We start from the raw sequence: 22,118 nt of genomic DNA on the forward strand, positions 1-22,118 counted from the left end.
TAGTAAGGCATAAAAATGTCATAGTATAATAAGGCATAAAAATGTCCAAAAAAGTCATAGTAAAGTAAGGCATAAAAATGTGAAAAAATGTCATAGTATAGTAAGGCATAAAAATGTCATAGTATAATGAGGCATGAAAATGTGAAAAAACGTAATAGTATAGTAAAACATAAAAATGTCAAAAAATGTAACAGTATAATAAGGCATAAAAATGTAAAAAAAAATATAGTAAGGCATAAAAGTGTCATACTATAATAAGGCATTAAAATGTCATAGTATAATTAAGCATAAAAATGTGAAAAAAAGTCATGGTAAAGTAAGGCATAAAAATGTACAAAAAAATGTCATAGTATAATAAGGCATAAAAATGTGAAAAAAAGTCATAGTAAAGTAAGGCATAAAAATGTGAAAAAATGTCATAGTATAGTAAGGCATAAAAATGTCATAGTATAATGAGGCATAAAAATTTGAAAAAAGTCATAGTATAATAAGGCATAAAAATGTGAAAAAACGTCATAGTATAGTAAGGCATATAAAATTACAAAAAATTTTATAGTAAAGTAAGGCATAAAAATGTAAAAAAAACGTCATAGTATAGTAAGGCATAAAAATGTCATAGTATAGTAAGGCATAAAAATGTCATAGTATAGTAAGGCATAAAAGTGTCATAGTATAATAAGGCATTAAAATGTCATAGTATAATTAGGCATAAAAATGTGAAAAAACGTCATGGTAAAGTGAGGCATAAAAATGTAAAAAAAAATGTCATCGTATAATAAGGCATAAAAATGTCAAAAAAACGTCATAGTATAGTAAGGCATAAAAATGTCATAGTATAGTAAGGCATAAAAGTGTCATAGTATAATGAGGCATGAAAATGTGAAAAAACGTAATAGTATAGTAAAACATAAAAATGTCAAAAAAATGTAACAGTATAATAAGGCATAAAAATGTAAAAAAAAAAATGTCATAGTATAATAAGGCATAAAAATTTGAAAAAAGTCATAGTATAATAAGGCATAAAAATGTGAAAAAAGTCATAGTATAATAAGGCATAAAAATGTCAAAAAACTTAATAGTACAGTAAGACATAAAAATGTCAAAAAAACGTAATAGTATAGTAAGACATAAAAATGTCAAAAAACGTAATAGTATAGTAAGGCATAAAAATGTCAAAAAAAATGTCATAGTTTAATAAAGCATAAAAATTACAAATAATGTCATAGCATAGTAAGCCATAAAAATGTCATACTATAGTGAGGCATAAAAATGTGAAAGAACGTCATAGTATAGTTAGGCATAAAAATGTCAAAAAACGTAATAGTATAGTAAGGCATAAAAATGTAAAAAAAAATGTCATAGTATAATAAGGCATAAAAATGTGAAAAAACGTCATAGTATAGTTAGGCATAAAAATGTCAAAAAAAATGTCATAGTATAATAAAGCATAAAAATGTGAAAAAACGTCATAGTATAGTAAGGCATAAAAACGTCATAGTATAATAAGGCACAAAAATGTCAAAAAAATGTCATAGTATAGTAAGGCATAAAAATGACAAATAATGTCATAGCATAGTAAGCCATAAAAACGTCATACTATAGTGAGGCATGAAAATGTGAAAGAACGTCATAGTATAGTTAGGCATAAAAATGTCGAAAAAACGTAATAGTATAATAAGGCATAAAAATTTGAAAAAAGTCATAGTATAATAAGGCATAAAAATGTCATAGTATAGTAAGATATAAAAATGTCAAAAAAAGTCATAGTATAGTAAGGCATAAAAATGTGAAAAAACGCCATAGTATAGTTAGGCATAAAAATGTCATAGTATAGTAAGATATAAAAATGTCAAAAAAAGTCATAGTATAGTAAGGCATAAAAATGTCAAAAAACGTCATAGTATAGTAAGATATAAAAATGTCAAAAAACGTAATAGTATAGTAAGACATTAAAATGTTAAAAAACATAATAGTATAGTAAGGCATAAAAATGTCAAAAAAACGTCATAGTATAGTGAGGCATAAAAATGTGAAAAAACGTCAGTATAGTAACGCATAAAAATGTCATAGTATAATAAGGCATAAAAATGTCATAGTATAGTAAGATATAAAAATGTCAAAAAAAGTCATAGTATAGTAAGGCATAAAAATGTGAAAAAACGCTATAGTATAGTAAGGCATAAAAATGTCAAAAAAACGTCATAGTATAGTGAGGCATAAAAATGTGAAAAAACGTCATAGTATAGTAACGCATAAAAATGTCATAGTATAATAAGGCATAAAAATGTCAAAAAACGTCATAGTATAGTAAGATATAAAAATTTAAAAAAACGTAATAGTATAGTAAGGCATAAAAATGTCAAAAAAACGTCATAGTATAGTGAGGCATAAAAATGTGAAAAAACGTCATAGTATAGTAACGCATAAAAATGTCATAGTATAATAAGGCATAAAAATGTCAAAAAAAGTCATAGTATAGTAAGACATAAAAATGTTAAAAAACGTAATAGTATAGTAAGGCATAAAAATGTCAAAAAAACGTCATAGTATAGTAAGGCATAAAAATGTGAAAAAAAGTTCATAGTATAGTGAGGCATAAAAATGTGAAAAAACGTCATAGTGTAGTAAGGCATAAAAAAGTTATAGTATAGTAAGACATAAAAATGTAAAAAAAAATGTCATAGTATAGTAAGGCATAAAAATGTCAAAAAACGTCATAGTATAGTAAGGCATAAAAATGTGAAAAAACGTCATAGTATAGTTAGGCATAAAAATGTAATAGTATAGTAAGACATAAAAATGTGAAAAAATGTCATAGTATAGTGAGGCATAAAAATGTGAAAAAACGTCATAGTATAATAAGGCATAAAAATGTGAAAAAACTTCATAGTATAGTAAGGCATAAAAATGTGAAAAAACGTCATAGTATAGTTAGGCATAAAAATGTCATAGTATAGTAAGGCATAAAAATGTCACAGTATAATAAGGCATAAAAATGTCAAAAAAACGTCATAGTATAATAAGGCATAAAAATGTCAAAAAATGTCATAGTGTAGTAAGGCATAAAAATTTGAAAAAACGCTATAGTATAGTTAGGCATAAAAATGTCATAGTATAGTAAGATATAAAAATGTCAAAAAAAGTCATAGTATAGTAAGACATAAAAATGTTAAAAAACGTAATAGTATAGTAAGGCATAAAAATGTCAAAAAAACGTCATAGTATAGTGAGGCATAAAAATGTGAAAAAACGTCATAGTATAGTGAGGCATAAAAATGTCAAAAAAACGTCATAGTATAGTGAGGCATAAAAATGTGAAAAAACGTCATAGTATAGTAACGCATAAAAATGTCATAGTATAATAAGGCATAAAAATGTCAAAAAAAGTCATAGTATAGTAAGGCATAAAAATGTCAAAAAAACGTCATAGTATAGTAAGGCATAAAAATGTGAAAAAAAGGTCATAGTATAGTGAGGCATAAAAATGTGAAAAAACGTCATAGTGTAGTAAGGCATAAAAAAGTTATAGTATAGTAAGACATAAAAATGTAAAAAAACGTAATAGTATAGTAAGGCATAAAAATGTCAAAAAAACGTCATAGTATAGTAAGGCATAAAAATGTGAAAAAACGTCATAGTATAGTTAGGCATAAAAATGTAATAGTATAGTAAGACATAAAAATGTGAAAAAATGTCATAGTATAGTGAGGCATAAAAATGTGAAAAAACTTCATAGTATAGTAAGGCATAAAAATGTGAAAAAACGTCATAGTATAGTTAGGCATAAAAATGTCATAGTATAGTAAGGCATAAAAATGTCACAGTATAATAAGGCATAAAAATGTCAAAAAAACGTCATAGTATAGTAAGGCATAAAAATGTCAAAAAATGTCATAGTATAGTGAGGCATAAAAATGTGAAAAAACGTCATAGTGTAGTAAGGCATAAAAATGTAATAGTATAGTAAGGCATAAAAATGTGAAAAAATGTCATAGTATAGTGAGGCATAAAAATGTGAAAAAACGTCATAGTGTAGTAAAACATAAAATGTTACATAAAAATGTTAAAACACGTAATAGTATAGTAAGGCATAAAAATGTCAAAAAAACATCATAGTATAGTAAGGCATAAAAATGTGAAAAAACGTCATAGTATAGTTAGGCATAAAAATGTCATAGTATAGTAAGGCATAAAAATGTGAAAAAATGTCATAGTATAGTTAGGCATAAAAATGTCATAGTATAATAAGGCATAAAAATGTCAAATAACGTCATAGTATAGTAAGATATAAAAATCTAAAAAAATGTAATAGTATAGTAAGACATAAAAATGTAAAAAAACTTAATAGTATAGTAAGGCATAAAAATGTCAAAAAAACGTCATCGTATAGTAAGGCATAAAAATGTGAAAAAATGTCATAGTATAGTGAGGCATAAAAATGTGAAAAAACGTCATAGTATAGTAAGGCATAAAAATGTGAAAAAATGTCGTAGTATAATAAGGCATAAAAATGTGAAAAAACTTCATAGTATAGTAAGGCATAAAAATTTGAAAAAACGTCATAGTATAGTTAGGCATAAAAATGTGAAAAAACGTCATAGTATAGTGAGGCATAAAAATGTGAAAAAACGTCATAGTATAGTAAGGCATAAAAATGTGAAAAAACGTCATAGTATAGTAAGGCATAAAAATGTGAAAAAACGTCATAGTATAGTAAGGCATAAAAATGTGAAAAAACGTCATAGTATAGTAAGGCATAAAAATTATAAAAAATGTTATAGCATAGTAAGCCATAAAAATGTCATAAAAATGTCATACTATAGTGAGGCATAAAAATGTGAAAGAACGTCATAGTATAGTTAGGCATAAAAATGTCATAGTATAGTAAGACATAAAAATGTCAAAAAACATCATCGTATAGTAAGACATAAAAATGTCAAAAAAACGTAATAGTATAGTAAGGCATAAAAATGTCAAAAAAAGTCATAGTATAGTAAGGCATAAAAATTATAAAAAATGTTATAGCATAGTAAGCCATAAAAATGTCATAAAAATGTCATACTATAGTGAGGCATAAAAATGTGAAAGAACGTCATAGTATAGTTAGGCATAAAAATGTCATAGTATAGTAAGACATAAAAATGTCAAAACGTCATCGTATAGTAAGACATAAAAATGTCAAAAAACGTAACATTATAGTAAGGCATAAAAAATGTCAAAAAAACGTCATACTATAGTTAGGCATAAAAATGCGAAAAAACGTCATAGTAAAGTAAGGCATAAAAATGTCAATAAATGTCATAGTACAGTATGGCATAAAAATTCACAAAAACGTCATAGTATAATAATGCATAATAACATAAAAAACGTCATAGTATATTAAGGCATAAAAAAGTCAAAAAACATCATAGTGGCACAAAACAATTGACACAAATAATAGCCCGTTTACTGGGGATTGAACTCACAATATTTGTAACAGTCCATACCATTTAACACCGGACTGAACAACAAAATGCTATATTATGTAGAACATAAAATCCTCAGTATAAATTAAGGCATAAAAAGGTTATAGTATTGTAATGTATAAAAATTTCAAAAACGTCATAGTATAGTAAGTTATAAAATGTCAGAAAACCTCATAGTATAGTAAGGCATAAAATGTAAAAACAAAATGTCATTGTAAAATAAGGTATTAAAACCCTTTATCATAGTAAGGTATAAAAACGTCAAAAAACTCAACACAGAATAGGGCTATGATCCGGGTTTGAACTCACAACCCACTTATCATGAGGCAACAGTTCCAACCACTGTACCAGCATTCTGGCAGACCAGTTGTCATAGCGTTTAGAACATAATGTCGTCCTTATAAAGTAAGGCATAAAAAGATCATTTTACGTCAAAATATGTCATAGTAAAATAAGGAATAAAAATGTAAAAAAAAAACACCTCATTGTATAATAAGGTATAAAAACCTTATACTCTAGTAAGGTATAAAAACGCAACAGAGAACAGGGATACAGTCGGGGTTTGAACTCAAAACCCACTGATCATGAGGTAACATTTCTAACCACCGTTCCACTACGCTGATACACATTTGTGGTAGTATTTCAAACATAAAATCATCCTCACAAATTAAAGCATAAAAAGACAATTGTATGGCAGGGTATGAAAATGTCAAAATACATCATAGTATTGTATGGCATAAAAACTCCACAATGAATGGCCTCATTACTGGGGTTTAATCTCACAACCTTCTCTTTATGAATCAACAGTCCTAACCATACCAACAGACTGAACAACAAAATGCTAATATAATATGTACAAACATTAAACTGTGAGTATAAGATAGAATTATAGTAAAGTTTAAAAATGTCAAAAAAGATCACAGTATAAGTAAGGCATTGACCAGATTTTGTAGTGTTTACAAGTCATCCTTATAAAGTAAGTCATCAAAAGCTAATTTTATGTCAAAATTTCATAGTATAATAAGGCATAAAAATGTAAAAATAAAACTCATAGGCATAAAAGGCATATAAACTCCACCGAGAATTGGCCCCATATCTGAGGTTTGAACTCACGAACTTATTACTGTGAGACAACATGTCCAACCACTGTACCACCATGCTGATACAACACAATGTCATATTATGTAGAACATAGACTCGTCATAATAAAGTAAGCCATAAAAAGGTCATAGTATAGTAAGGTATGAATATGTCAAAAAACATCATAATATAATAAGGTATAAAAACATCATAGTATAGTAAGGCATAAAAATTTTATTGTATAGTAAGGTATGAAAACATCAAAATACATTATAGTACACTAAGGCATAAAACATCAGAAAACGTCATAGTATAGTATGGCATAAAAACGTTATTGTACAGTAAGGTATAAAAACGTCATAGTATAATAAGGCATAAAAACATTATAGTATAATAAGGTAAAAAAAACGTCATACTATAGTAAGACATAAAAATGTGAAGAACATCATAGTATAGTAAGACATAAAAACATCAGAAAACGTCATAGTAAAGTATGAAAATGTCAAAAAATTTGAAAAATGTCATAGTATAGTAAGGCATAAAAACATCAGAAAATTTCATAGTATAGTAAGGTATAAAAACATCAGAAAACGTCATAATATAGTAAAGCATAAAAACGTAATTGAACAGTAAGGTATGAATATGTCAGAAAAAATCATAGTATAGTATGGCATTAAAACATCATAAAACAGCATAGTATAACAAGGAATAAAAACATCATAGTATAGTATGGCATGAAAATGTGAAAAACGTCATAGTATAGTAAGGCATAAAAACATGAGAAAATGTCATAGTATAGTAAGGCATAAAAACATCATAGTATAATAAGGTATAAAGAACGTCATAGTATAGTAAGACATAAAAAGTAAAAAAAAACATCATAAGATTGTAAGGCATAAAAATTTTATTGCATAGTAAGGTATGAAAATGTCAAAATACATCATAGTACACTGAGACATAAAACATCAGAAAACGTCATAGTATAGTAAGGTATAAAAATGTAAAACACATCATAGTATAGTAAGGCATAAAAACATCAGAAAACGTCATAGTATTGTAACACATAAGAAGTCAAAAAACGTCATAGTATAGAAAGGCATAAAAATGTGGAAAACATCATAGTTTAATAAGGTATCTAAATATCATAGTATGGCATAAAAATGTAATTGTATAGTAAGAATAGTATGAAAACATCAAAATACATCATAGTACACCAAGGCATCAAACATCAGAAAACGTCATAGTATAGTAAGGCATAAAAATGTGAAAAAACATCATAGTATAGTAAGGCGTAAAAATGTGAAAAAACGTCATAGTATAGTAAGGCATAAAAATTTGAAAAAACGTCATAGTATAGTTAGGCATAAAAATGTCATAGTATAATAAGGCATAAAAATGTCAAAAAACGTCATAGTATAGTAAGATATAAAAATGTCAAAAAACGTAATAGTATAGTAAGACATAAAGATGTAAAAAAAACGTAATAGTATAGTAAGGCATAAAAATTTAAAAAAAAACGTCATAGTATAGTAAGGCATAAAAATGTGAAAAAATGTCATAGTATAGTGAGGCATAAAAATGTGAAAAAACCTCATAGTATAGTGAGGCATAAAAATGTCAAAAAAATGTCATAGTATAGTAAGGCATAAAAATGTCAAAAAAATGTCATAGTATAGTAAGGCATAAAAATGTCACAGTATAATGATGCATTAAAATATCAAAAAAATGTCACAGAATAACAAGGCATAAAAATGGGAAAAAATGTCATAGTATAGTAAGACATAAAAGTGTAATACTATAATAAGGCATGAAAATGTCATAGCATAATTAGGCATAAAAATGTGAAAAAACGTCATAGTATAGTAAGGCATAAAAATGTCATAGTATAATGAGGCATGAAAATGTGAAAAAACGTAATAGTATAGTAAAACATAAAAATGTCAAAAAATGTAACAGTATAATAAGGCATAAAAATGTAAAAAAAAAAAAAGTCATAGTATAATAAGGCATAAAAATTTAATACTATAATAAGGCATGAAAATGTCATAGCATAATTAGGCATAAAAATGTGAAAAAACGTCATAGTATAGTTAGGCATAAAAATGTCATAGTATAGTAAGGCATAAAAATGTCATAGTATAATAAGGCATAAAAATGTCAAAAAACGGCATAGTATAGTAAGATATAAAAATGTCAAAAAACGTAATAGTATAGTAAGACATAAAAATGTCCAAAAAACGTCATAGTATAGTAAGGCATAAAAATGTGAAAAAATGTCATAGTATAGTAAGGCATAAAAATGTCATAGTATAATGAGGCATGAAAATGTGAAAAAACGTAATAGTATAGTAAAACATAAAAATTTTCAAAAAATGTAACAGTATAATAAGGCATAAAAATGTAAAAAAAAATGTCATAGTATAATAAGGCATAAAAATTTGAAAAAAGTCATAGTATAATAAGGCATAAAAATTACAAAAAATTTTATAGTAAAGTAAGGCATAAAAATGTCAAAAAAACGTCATAGTATAGTAAGGCATAAAAGTGTAATACTATAATAAGGCATGAAAATGTCATAGCATAATTATGCATAAAAATGTGAAAAAACGTCATAGTATAGTTAGGCATAAAAATGTCATAGTATAGTAAGGCATAAAAATGTCATAGTATAATAAGGCATAAAAATGTCAAAAAACGTCATAGTATAGTAAGATATAAAAATGTGAAAAAACGTAATAGTATAGTAAGGCATAAAAATGTCATAGTATAATGAGGCATGAAAATGTGAAAAAACGTAATAGTATAGTAAAACATAAAAATGTCAAAAAATGTAACAGTATAATAAGGCATAAAAATGTAAAAAAAAAAGTCATAGTATAATAAGGCATAAAAATGTAAAAAAAAATGTCATAGTATAATAAGGCATAAAAATTTGAAAAAAGTCATAGTATAATAAGGCATATAAATGTGAAAAAACGTCATAGTATAGTTAGGCATAAAAATGTCAAAAAAAATGTCATAGTATAATAAGGCATAAAAATTTGAAAAAAGTCATAGTATAATAAGGCATAAAAATGTGAAAAAACGTCATAGTATAGTAAGGCATAAAAATTACGAAAAAATTTTATAGTAAAGTAAGGCATAAAAATGTCAAAAAAACGTCATAGTATAGTAAGGCATAAAAATGTCATAGTATAGTAAGGCATAAAAGTGTCATACTATAATAAGGCATGAAAATATTAGTATAGTAAAGCATAAAAACATCAGAAAATGTCATAGTATAAAAAGGCATAAAAATGTGAAAAACGTCATGGTATAGTAAGGCATAAAAACATCAGTAACTGTCATACTATAGTAAGCCATAAAAAGTAAAAAAAAAACATAGTACAGTAAGGCATAAAAACATCATGTTATAATAAGGTATAAAAAGTCATAGTATACAAAGGCATAAAAACATCAGAAAACATCATAGTATAGTAAGGCTTAAAACATCATAGTGTAAAAAGGTATAAAAACATCATAGTACACTAAAGCATAAAACATCAGAAAACATCATAGTATAGTCAGGTATAAAAATGTGAAAAACGTTACATTATAGTAATGCATAAAAACTTGATTGTACAGTAAGGTATGAATATGTCAAAAAACATCATAATATAACAAGGTATAAAAATGCAATTGTACACCAAGGCATAAAAACATCAGAAAATGTCATAGTATAGTAAGACATAAATATGTGAAAAACATCATAGTATAGTAAGGCATAAAAACATCTGAAAACGTCATACTATAGTAAGCCATAAAAAGCAAAAAAAAACGACATAGTATAGTAAAACATAAAAATGTGAGAAACGTTATATTATAGTAAGGCATAAAAACATCAGAATGTGTCATATTATAGAAAGGCATAAAAATGGGAAAAAGGTCATGGTATAGTAAGGAATAAGAACATCAGAAAAAGTCATATTATAGTAAGGTATAAAAATGTAATTGTACAGTAAGATATGAATATGTCAAAAAACAACATAGTATAACAAGGTACAAAAATGTCAAAGCATAGTAAGGTGTAAAAATGTCAAAAAATGTCATATTATAGTAATGCATAAAAACATCAGAAATCGTTATTGTGTAGTTTGGCATAAAAAGTCAAAAAAACAACATGGTATAATAAGGCATAACAATGTGAAAAACGAAATTGTACATTAAGGTATGAATATGTCAAAAAACATCATGGTATAACATGGTACAAAAATATCATGTTATAGTAAGGCATAAAAACATCAAAAAATCGTTATAGTATAGTAAAGCATAAAAAGTCAAAAAAACAACATAGTATAGAATACATCAGAAAACATCATAGTATAGTCATGCATAAATATGTAAATGGATAATAAGGCATAAAAATGTTCAGAAAAACGTCATATTATAAGTAAGGCATAAAAAACTCATAGTATTCATTTTGACATTTTCATGTGATTCTTCTATAGAAATTCGACTTATATTCTGATATATCCACCATTTTAACTCCTGTCAGAAACCTGACTGCTAGCCTCCAGAAGACTGAAGCCAGGGTTAGCTTGCTAGTTAACGTAAGCTAACATGGTTAAAAAACTTCAGTTGCCATTTTTCTGATGACGTTGCGGTTGTCTTGGAGATTTAGCCTCTTGGAGGGCACATTGGAATGATCTAATATGACTTTACTCCAAACATAGTGCAAAGGAGTTCACTCAAATATTGGTCGGGACGATTCTGTCCTCCCAAAATGTTCGTAGGGACATGTCCCTGCTGGCTATTTGCAAATCTACACCCTTGTTTTAGCCTGATGTTTTTAGCCATTATTCACCTCTCTCTCTCTTTCACCTTCACCCCTCCTCTCCTCCCTCTTCCTCCCTCTTCCTCCTTCTTCCTCCCTGCAGCAGATCTCCCAGCTCCTTTCCCTCCTCCGGCAAGGTCAGCTGCAGCCAAGGCCAAACTTCCGGGGGAACAAATATTCTCATCGCAGGTCAGTCTGACTCCTCCTCCTCCTCCTCCTCCTCCTCCTCCTCCTCCTCCTCCTCCTCCCTCGTCTCCTCCTCCCTCGTCTCCTCCTCTGATGTAGACTCAGCAAAACCACAACAAAGGCAAAAAACCAACGAGCTCCTTCTGCTTTTCCTTTATTTATGTTTCATTTTAGACATAATGAAGGTTTTTTATTACTTTTTATTACTTTACCCTATAACACTATGGTCACACATGTTCACTGTATTAAACCATCCAGTTTCATCTCAGAGAAACTTTGTACTTTTTGTTCGTGAAAATGTTTAAAAATTGTCTGAACAAAAGTTACACAGAGTTAAAGTAAGAAAACAGTGAACAAACTAAACCAAACCCAAACACAACCTTGAATCTCACCCTGGAAGCCGAACATTCATCCCAACAGCTGGTGTGAAATTCAGTTTGTAATAATATAATATATATTATATTTGTATATAATATAATATAATAAACATTTTGTCATTGTGTCACAAAGATGGGACCAAATCCTATCCTGGTCTTTTCCTCCTCTCCTTCATCACTCTCCTCATCATCAGAGGTTTGTTTGAGAGCCAGCTGGCTGCAGGTCTCAGACTGTGATCACTGCTGCGTCCTCTGATCAAACCAGACTTCCTCTGATAGCAGGACAGGCAGACATTAAAGGGGAATGCCACCCATTTAAAGAACTCACAGATGTCTCTCCTGAACCTGAACGTTTCTGTGCAAAGATCCTCTCTTTTATTTCTTCAGAAGGGGAAAAAATGTTTTTAGGCTTTGTGTGATAATGTGAGAATAATAACCACCTGATTAAAAGTTATAGGCCACATTTAAATAAAGCAGCCTCTTCTCCAGTTACTGCACATGTTGACAGCCACAGCATCACTGTGTCCAGAGCATTGTGTAATATCACTCCAGACTTTATTTCATGCTGTTGTTGGGATGGGATAAATTTCTCTTTTATCACAACTGGACAGGCAGAGGCTCTGACTCCGATGTCATATGGAAAAGTTCAAACACTTAAATCAGTGTTCAGACAAAACCATTGGAAGAATAATTAGACATCTGTACACAAACAGTTTTTACAGTATGAATCCTGACTGAAGAGACGGATGCAAAAAAACAACACATTCATTAAACATATAGACACAAAAAGAGTCGAGATCTCTGGTTCAACTTCACCTGCTTCCACACAGAAGGTAAAAGTCCAGTAACACTCACAGTGCAGAGAACAACTTTATTTTCAGACCAGTGCAAAGATAAGACAATGTGTACACAGCTTTTCTTTTCTGGGTAAAACAAGTGCTGTAAAAACAGACGGTGACTTCACTTCTGTAAACAGTGTCTCAGCGCTTTAGAGTCAGTTAGATTGACTTTTTTTTAAATGAAGGGACTCTGGGTTCCAGTTGACGCGGTGAAAGGCGATGAATGTCGTCCTCCGTGTTTCTGACCGACTGACCTGCTGTGACTGAAATAACAGCAGCAGACAAACAGGACACGAAGTGAAACGCTCAATGTCACAGGAAGAGTGTCTCATAACCCCCGTGAGTGTTGAAGTGCAGGGCAGGTTATAGCAGCTCTGTCTGACTGATTCACAGGAAGCAGTGTACCTCGGCGTCGCCGTGGCGATGAGATTAGATCTGACATCACCTTGATAGAAACACAGCAAACAGTCGCATGAATCATTCTGTCATTTGTAAAGATTTTGGAGGCGATGACAAACTTTGTTGAAGGCTGGATTATTAAGTTTAATTAATTACAAATATCAATGAATAAAATTTTACAAAATAGTGGAAAAGGCCCATTTTTATTCCCTGGATCACAGGTAACATATTCAAATATCTGTTGTCTGAGTCAAAAACCTTAAAAATGTGCAGAATTTGTTTTTAAATTTTGGCTTAAAAATGATTTAAACTATAAAAAATAAAAAAAAACAACCCAAACTGTCAATTAATAACTTGATTGATCAACTAATCGATTTTGTCCTGGCTCTGGTTTGTCTGGGGAAAGGACAATGACAGTTTCTGCCCCCAGTAGGAGGTTATTGTTTCTGTAAAGGTTCATATGTTGTTTTAAATTTAAATCCTCATCATGTTTCTGTTGACACTGACGTGGCGTTTAAAGTGTTTCTTCACCAAATCCATGAAGAAAAGCTTGAACTGAAACAAGTGGCATCAACTCACCTCAGAGTCTGATAAGATTTTAATCTTCAGCACTGGAATAAAATGAAGCTATTTACTCCAGAGTGACTAACTCGTCTGTGAGCTCACCTTTATCTGACTGGCACTTCCTGTCTGAACCTGCCTGCAGCCACACGCTCTGATACTGCAGCTCTGAAGGATCAGAGGTGTGTGTGTGAGAGTGTGTGAGAGTGTGTGTGACAGTGTGTGTGAGTGTGTGTGAGAGTGTGTGTGAGTGGTTGTTGGTGGTTATCACTGGATTTGTCACCTAACACCTCTGGAATTTTATCACCATTTTATCTCTCTACAGCAAAACCTCTGGAGCTCAGTCCGGGTTTTATCAGGGTTTATGTTCTTTGTTTCTCTGTGACAAAGAAGAAGAACAATCTGTGATAAGAAACACTGAGGGAATGACCGCTGAATGAGCAATTGATGACATTATTTTTTTTGTGTTTTATTTATTATTTTCATCCGATTTCATTGGTCATTTGTATTTTCTGTAAATTGTGAAAAGCAGCTGAATGTTTCAGTGAAAACTTCTGTCTGGAAAATGCTTTAAAAAATGCAGCAAAACTTTTGCAAAAGTTTCTCAAACCAAGTAATAAAATTTCAAACCTTTATTTTTTTTTGTTTTGTTATTAAACTTTATTTATTTATTTGAAATACAGGTTATACATGAAGCTTTTAACATTGTCATTATGTTACAGGCTTCAGTCGCCTCCTACCACAGAGCAATGAAACCTTTATTTCTTAATACTTCATCAGTTCAATGTGTCTATTCTTGTTGATATAAAATATAAAATGTTCAATAAGAACTTTTCTTTTGAGTTTTGACGTTAAAAAACAAAATCCTACGTTTGTTTCACGGAAAACTGATGAAAACAAACCCACTGACTGAGGATTCCTTCAGTCAGAAAGTTTCTGATGTTATCTGACAGTTGTGTGTGTGTGTGTGTGTGTGTGTGTGTGTGTGTGTGTGTGTGCAGATATGGAGGCCAGGACTGTTCTGATTGGCAGAGCACCAAAGACAGTGGACACGGTGAAAGCGAGGCTGGAGATGTGGACTGGGAACCAGGAAGAGACTCACCCATAGACCCACAGCTGGAGGAGGGGCTCAACAACCTGCTCAACAACGCTGGTACACACACACACACACACACACACACACACACACACACACACACACACACACGCACACGCACACGCACACACACACACACACACACACACACACACACATTAATATGTCAAAAAAATATGTGGAGTTCTTTATTAAAATTAAAAATAACCAGGCCCACACGTAGCTGTAGTATCATTACACAGTTTTGTAGTAATTTCTTTCACAAAGTAAGTGGAACTCTGACTCTGCTGAACTTTTCTATTTAAAGAGACAAACAGTAAACTACACTGGTGTCACTGAGTTTAGCGGCGACCTCCTGCTGAAACTCTCTGATCCATCAGGACAAAAGCAGCTGCACTTTGACCCCTGCAGAATATACAGACTGATCACTTACAATGGACACACACTGGCAAAGGTAGAAAACAGGACGACAGCAGGAAATAACACAGTGGCAGGTTACACATCCACATCCACCCACACACTCCGCTCCTCTGAGCTTCAGATCTGCTCACAAACATGTTATTTCTTTGTCTTCAAATGGGATTTTCTGTGTTTTTATGGTTGAAAATTCTCACAAACTTGTAAAAAAAAATCTCATTAGAATCAGTTTCCTTTAAACAACCAAACACCAACAGAAACTATGAGCTTGTCAGAGTTATCATTGTGTTAACGTACGGTTTATTAGCCTGTTAGCATTACTTTAATGTTATTAGCATGCTATAGTGATATTGCTATGAGTTTGATGAGCATGTTAGTGTTGTTAGCATAATAATGTTCATGATAATGTTATTAGCATGTGACAGTCATTAGCGTGTTTGTGTTATTAGCATGTTAGTGATACTTTAATGTTGTTAGCGTGCTATATTGATATGAGTTTAATGTTCATGATATGTCATTAGCGCATGACTGTCATTATCATGTTTGTGCTATTAGCATGTTAGTGTTGTTAGCATATCATAGTGATATTACTATGATAGTTTTATGACCATGTGAGTGTTATTAGCATGATAATTTCATTAGCATGTGACGGTTTGTTTTATTAGCATGCTATTGTGATATTTCTATGATAGCTCAATGAGCATGTTAGTTTTATTAATATGATAATGGTCATGATAATGTCATTAGCACATGCCAGTTATTAGCTTGTTTGTGCTATTAGCATGTTAGTGTTGTTAGCATGATGGTTTCCTAAGAATGGTAGTGATGATTTTTAAGCGTGGTCGTTTTAGAACGTTAGCGCTAATAGCTTGTTAGCGTATAAACTTAATAGTGTTGTTAGCATTAATGTTATTTCTGATATTAGCATGTGTTAGGTCACTGGACACGTCCATGATATCCAGCTGCATGTCCTCATTTCTGTTATGAAAACATGGCCGCCGTCTTTACTGAAGCTTTACCAAGATATTTTCACTGAAACTCACTCACTGAAGACTTATTGTGTAGCTGGGAGTTCCTCTGTGGTATGTAGGCCAGTTTTTACAATGTGTGAGTGTGTACAGTAGGTGTGTGTGTGTGTGTGTGTGTGTGTGTGTGTGTGTGTGTGTTACACACTTTCTTCCTGGTATTGTGGTGGTCGGAGTCTCAGGGCGAGTAGAGGGGTTTACCGCCTGATGATGGTTGAGCGAGCTTTGCTTTATGACAGGAGAGAGAGAAACAAAAGTGTGAGTGGGAGTGTGTTGTGTTGTGTGTGTGATGCTTGACTCACCTTCCACCCTGCAGGCTCTATTATCACTGTAACTTACACCAGAGTACTATGACTACTAACTGTGTGTGTGTGTGTGTGTGTGTGTGTGTGTTTGAGCTTTGATGAAGCCGTCAGCGCAACACATAAATCTTTTCTCCTTCTTTTATATTTTTGTGACCTGCTTCTTCTTCTTCTTCTGTCTGTCATTATGAATCAGACCAACACATTCCTGAGCCTTTGTTCAGGTTTGCAGATGATGCTCCCGGCGTTGACAGAGTGTGTGTGAGTGTGTGTGAGTGTGTGTGAGAGTGTGTGTGAGTGTGTGTGAGTGTGTTTCCTTCTTGATCAGTTGGGACTGTGGTTGTGTTCTCTCTCTGTTGTTAAATATAACCTTATGAACATGAGTGTCATGTTAAACCACGTGTGCAGCTCCCTCCATTAAAAGACAGGAGAATGTATGTATGTATGTGATTTGTTTGCAAAGTGTTTATTTAATTAATTACATGCAGAACAGAGAGGCAGTGATCAGTTCCACCTCTAAGACTATTATATTACAGGCAGGAACCAAAACAGTTGTGTAGTTAACTAGAGAATAAACTGACGATGCGTCAAACGTATTTTATTTAGAGTTAAATGTCGACTGTTTTCAGCAGACAGTCTAACAGCTGATTCCGACTCTGTTACCCGTGATCCGTCTTTTTTTGGTGTTTATATAAATAAAGAGGAAAACATGGAGGCGATCTCTAAAATGGTGAAATCAAAAGATAAAACTGACTTAGTTCTGAGTGTGTATTTAAACCCTGATCTTGTCCCTTAACACATTAATGAGCCACACAGTTTATTTTGCCTCAGTCCCACACACACACACACACACACACACACACACACACACCACACACACACACACACACACACACAAAAACACACACACACACACACTGACCTCAAAATGTGGATTAATCCGCTGCTGAAAATAGTCCCCAACGAAGGCTCTATGTGTAACTGTCTGTAAAATAAACACACAGATATTTGTGTTTAGATATCGACATATGAAGCAGGAGTTAAACAGTCAGAGAGTCACAGACAGTCGGGAGGTTAGAAAGTGTTTAAATGAACACATTGTGTATTTCAGTGTAATCGTGGGATTTGTTGACACTAAGGAAAACAGGCTGATTCTCAAACGTCCTGTATTTGTCTGTTTTGTTCCTGTGCAACTCTGAACCTCGTGTTTCTGTTGAAGCTTGAAGTTAGTTAAAGTAATACATGAACTTTTTAAACATGAAATGCTGATTTCTTACATCATTTTTTCCTACACTGATTCAGAAGACTTAAAGCAGTCTGTGTTGAAGTTTGATTTGATTGAATTTCCAGGTTAAACACGGCGACGGTGGTTTTAAACTGCAGACTTCTTGTCTGTGAAGAAACTCGACACATTCAGTCATTTAAAGAGGATTTCATGTTCGGAGGATCTTTGCCAAAACAAAGGGAGGAAAGGAGGGTTAGGGCGGAGGGGTTAACTCTGGGGGCGGTCTGTGCCACACTGGGTGTATGCATTAGACTGTGTGTGTGTGTGTGTGTGTGTGTGTGTGTGTGTGTGTGTGTGTGTGTTGCAGTTGTTGTTGAAGTTAATTCCCTGCATCTGGTGGTGGTTAGATGAAGGAGACCTCAGCTCTGGAGCTGATTAGTCTGAGCTGATGAGCTGATGCAGTTTTTACTCGTCTACGTTCTTCTGTTTTATTTATGTTGATGCGGCGTCTCACACGTCTCTGTGTGTGGTCACTAATGAACGAGCAGGTCAGACAGAGCTAGAAGCTGCTCCGGCCTCTCTGCTCCTCATCCTCAGTTTCTCCTTTAAACGTGTTTCCTTGGACGAGGACGCCGTCACGCCGCCTCTCTCGTCTCACCTCCAGCGAGATAATCGCACACATACATGAGCCGTTTCCAGCGACACGCTGAGAGGATCTGTCACGGTCTGCAGCCTGAATTAGATCAGATGAAACTGAAATAGCTCTGATGGGAAATCAAGCCGCTGCACGAGCAGATAACAACAACCAGGAAGAGCCGGACGTAAACAGGATGTAGTGAGGATAAGAAGTGAGGGTGTTAAACATCAGGAGTTGAAGTTTTTATTTCACGCTGATGTCCAGTGCACAGCTTGTTTCACTGTAACTGAGTAAATGAAATGAGACGTATAATCATCTGGGTTTGTTTGTGACTCAGAGTCTGACACACCCGGCGGTTACGCCTCTGACACTGACTGGAATAATCAGAGTGGAGGCGGCGAGCAGGGCAGCAGCAGCGGTGTGGACGTGATGTGTAGCGTACGCTGGACGCCATGGACGGCAGGAAAAGCCCCGTTGACAGCAGCCAGATAAAACCACTGTGTCATTTCCTCCTTTTCCTGCCTCGTCCTCGTCCAACAGTCGGACAAAGACTAACAGGGAACATTAAACTTCCTCTGTGACCCGCTGTGAGGAGGCGCATCAGGACAGGGACGGTGGGAGAGTCTTGTGTCGTTGCATCAGACAGATTTCACACTGATTTTACAAATCACTGAAAGATCAGAACACATCTCCTTTTTACCAACACACACTCACAGACCAATGGCTGTGCAGCTTTATACTTCATTACTATATACTATTCATTATCTGCCATTCTGCAGGATGAGTACTTTTACTTGTGGTACTCGTATATTTTGATTCTAATACTTTTGTATTTTTAAGTCAAATTCTCAATGAAATCTGGGATTATAACAAAGAAAATATTCCTCATTTCATTGACTCACTCTCTCTCTTCCTACAGATGACGTCTTCTCGGAGGTCAACGACCCGGCCTGGATGGCCAGACTCTCTCTCCCGCTCACTGGCGATTACCACGACAACGTTTTTGTCCCCAATGGGCCTCCGTCCCCAGAAACTGAGCTCCTTCCCCGGGACGCCCTGGACTCCTCGTCCTTCTCCACCTTCGGTAAAACAGAACGTCACTGCTGAAAACAACACAGCAGTTAAATCTGCTTAATTACTTTATATAAACAAAGTTGGTATAAATAAAAAATTGCAAATCTTTCTCACCTTAAGTTAGAATTTGTGTTTTCAGTTCCCAGAAACAGCAGCAGAGTGACACCTCCTTGTTTTCTTCCTCCTCTCAGGTAAAACTCCAGAGAAGGACGGCCCACTGGGCGGGACCCTCCTGTCTGAGGTCAGCACGCTGTTTGAGATGCTGATGACGCAGAAGGCCGACGCCCACCCCGGCCCTCGCCCGGACGTCCTGTACCGACTGTCTGCGGCGTACCGGCGCTCGCTGGGCCTGGACGGCGCCGCCACACCTGCAGCAGGCAACGCAGCGAGGAACTCTGGGAACACTGAGAAGAGGTCGGGCCCGGCTGCACCATCAGGACGTTATCAATAAATCTGTTCACTGAGCACCGGAAGAGACTGAGAGCGGACGGACGCAGCTCGGAACAGGAAGTGAACTGTTGGAAACTGTTTCAATGATTGTGATTGAAAAGACTGAAACTGTAAATAATGATAAATAAGAATGAAAGCGTAAACGTACAGGATGTGTCACTTTCAACGCGTCTTGTGTCGATACAGTGACGAGACTGGTGACTCCGACCAGGATAAAAAGACGTTTGTGTGGTTGAGCAGAGGTTGGTGAGAATCAGCCAATCAAAGGGAAGGAAAACAAAAGGTAGAAAAACTGAAGAGCGGATAGATGTCACGAGTAGAGATGAAACATCACGGGGTCCGGCTACGCCCCATGATTAGCTTTACCGTTTAAATTTTAATTATCACTATAACCATGGCTGATTAACATGGTTAATTACTGCGGTTAATTTGAGTCACGTTAGGTTCTGTACGGCATCAACCAGCAACAGTCTCCCAGACGCTTGCGTGGCGAGTAACGTGGGTTTGTTAATGTGTCGCGAAGACAGCGACGGTGCCGGACGAGAGTTGTGATGTCATCACACCTAGTCAGATGTGTTGGACATGTTTTTGTTTTAATGTTTAAATGCAAACAGTCGCTTGGTGAAATGATAATTCTGATCACTACATTTCTCTACTGTCTCATGTTTAGTCGAGACACAGACAGACAACAGCTGAAGCTGCAGAGACCGACAGACGATCTGAAGTGTTGGTTTACACTCTGAGACACTTATGAGGGAATGAGGAGCAGGTGCACAGGTGTGTGTGTGGGGGATCAGGTGAGCAGAGGTGGTGAGGCAGCTACTGGACAGGTGGAGGAGGACAGGGGAGGTTGGTGAAGACGTCTGCGGTTGTTGAGCGTCCGTACACCGGTTCATGAATATACTGTAGGTGTGTTGAAAATGACAGATCCTGTTACTGACGTGGTGCTACAGCATCAGGTGCTTCGATTCAGGTTTTAATCAACAGTAAACGACTGGAATCAAACATCTGTTTGTTCCAGGATATTTACTCTGAAAAACAAGAAGGACAAAAGACAAAAAAAAACAGACAATGATTTGATAGAAAAACAGGAAGTGAAGGGAGGAACTGAGCAAGAACTTCAATAACAAAAAGAATTTGTCTTAAACAGTGAATCCAAACGCTGGAAATGTTTGTGGCTTCCTTGTTTCAGATTCTCTCTGACCTGAAATCTCTGAACCTTCGTCTCCATGTTTCCTAATAAAGCTGAATAAACCTCACTGTCGTTCAGACTTCGCTCGGCGGAGAGTGAGCGAGCGACCGGGGGGAAATGTCTCTTTGTCTTTTTTTGTTTTTCCTCAAGACTAAACAACAACACAGAGCTGGATGAAGGGAAGAAAAAGTGTCTGTTGTCTGAACTTCCTGTGTCCAGCAGCTCTGAAGTCACATATTGGAATATTCCTGTGTAGGTAAGTTTATTCAGGATGTTGAATTATTCAGTTTGTCTCTTAAATTATTGGTTTTTTAACTTCCATCCAAAGTTTTTCTTAGTTGTAGTTTTCTTTACTGTAATTTGGAAACCAGATGAACAGCACTTTGTACAAAGTCTTTTGTAAAACCTTTAAAAAAAAAAAAATTGTATCAATATTTTTGTGTCATTGAAAGAAAGATTTGTAACTTTTTCAATAAAATGTGTATCATTAACATCATGTGACTCAGAACTTCATTGGAAAAACATGTGAAGAAGAATGTGTCTTTAAAGGAGGACTCACCGTCTGTGGCTCAAACGTTTGGTCAGCTGCTTATTTTAGCTCGGACACGTATTTCTTTAAAGGTTAAAGTCTGAGTGAAGCTCAGTGTTTTCACGGGAGCCAGAGTGTGTGTTTTCCTTTGTGCACAGCGCCCTCTGGAGTTTAAAAGACACAGGTACACAGTGTGAGATCACAGAAGACGAATACCTCCATCTAGTGGCAGCGTCAGGTAACAGCAACAGAAGGAACGCTGCCACTCAGAGCAGCAGCTCAGCATCTAAACAGACTGAAAGAGGAAGAGTGGATTGGACAGAAGTCTAATGTAAAACACTGTTAGACACAAAATGATGCTGAAACACTGAGAGAATGAAAACAAATAAACATAAGAAAAAAACCATCATGATCAGAAACTAAGAGAAATGAAGAGTCCCGGGGGAGATGG

General features: G+C 33.9%; 1 protein-coding gene and 1 long non-coding RNA gene across 3 annotated transcripts in view; one reads left to right on the forward strand and one right to left on the reverse strand.

The window, feature by feature from the left end:
- pcdh12 (protocadherin 12) overlaps nt 1-21,634 on the forward strand; it is a 29,131-nt gene extending 7,497 nt beyond the window's left edge. Inside the window, exons 2-5 of one of the 2 annotated variants that reach the window (XM_056383642.1) lie at nt 11,462-11,547; nt 14,722-14,873; nt 19,342-19,506; nt 19,688-21,634. In XM_056383642.1, the coding sequence (XP_056239617.1) occupies nt 11,462-11,547; nt 14,722-14,873; nt 19,342-19,506; nt 19,688-19,947 (663 nt within the window). In that variant the 3' untranslated portion in view covers nt 19,948-21,634. The remainder of the gene's footprint in view (nt 1-11,461; nt 11,548-14,721; nt 14,874-19,341; nt 19,507-19,687) is intronic. The other variant, XM_056383643.1, reaches the window with a different exon arrangement.
- Nucleotides 14,738-19,749, reverse strand: LOC130174047 (uncharacterized). The gene is made up of 4 exons (XR_008828535.1): nt 19,611-19,749; nt 19,325-19,501; nt 17,483-17,545; nt 14,738-14,870 (listed from the first exon to the last, which is right to left on the reverse strand). It is a non-coding gene; the product is annotated as an uncharacterized LOC130174047 (long non-coding RNA).
- Nucleotides 21,635-22,118: the final 484 nt, after the last annotated feature.

The sequence above is a fragment of the Seriola aureovittata genome, chromosome 8 (genome assembly GCF_021018895.1).
Source record: "Seriola aureovittata isolate HTS-2021-v1 ecotype China chromosome 8, ASM2101889v1, whole genome shotgun sequence".
NCBI lineage: Eukaryota > Metazoa > Chordata > Actinopteri > Carangiformes > Carangidae > Seriola > Seriola aureovittata.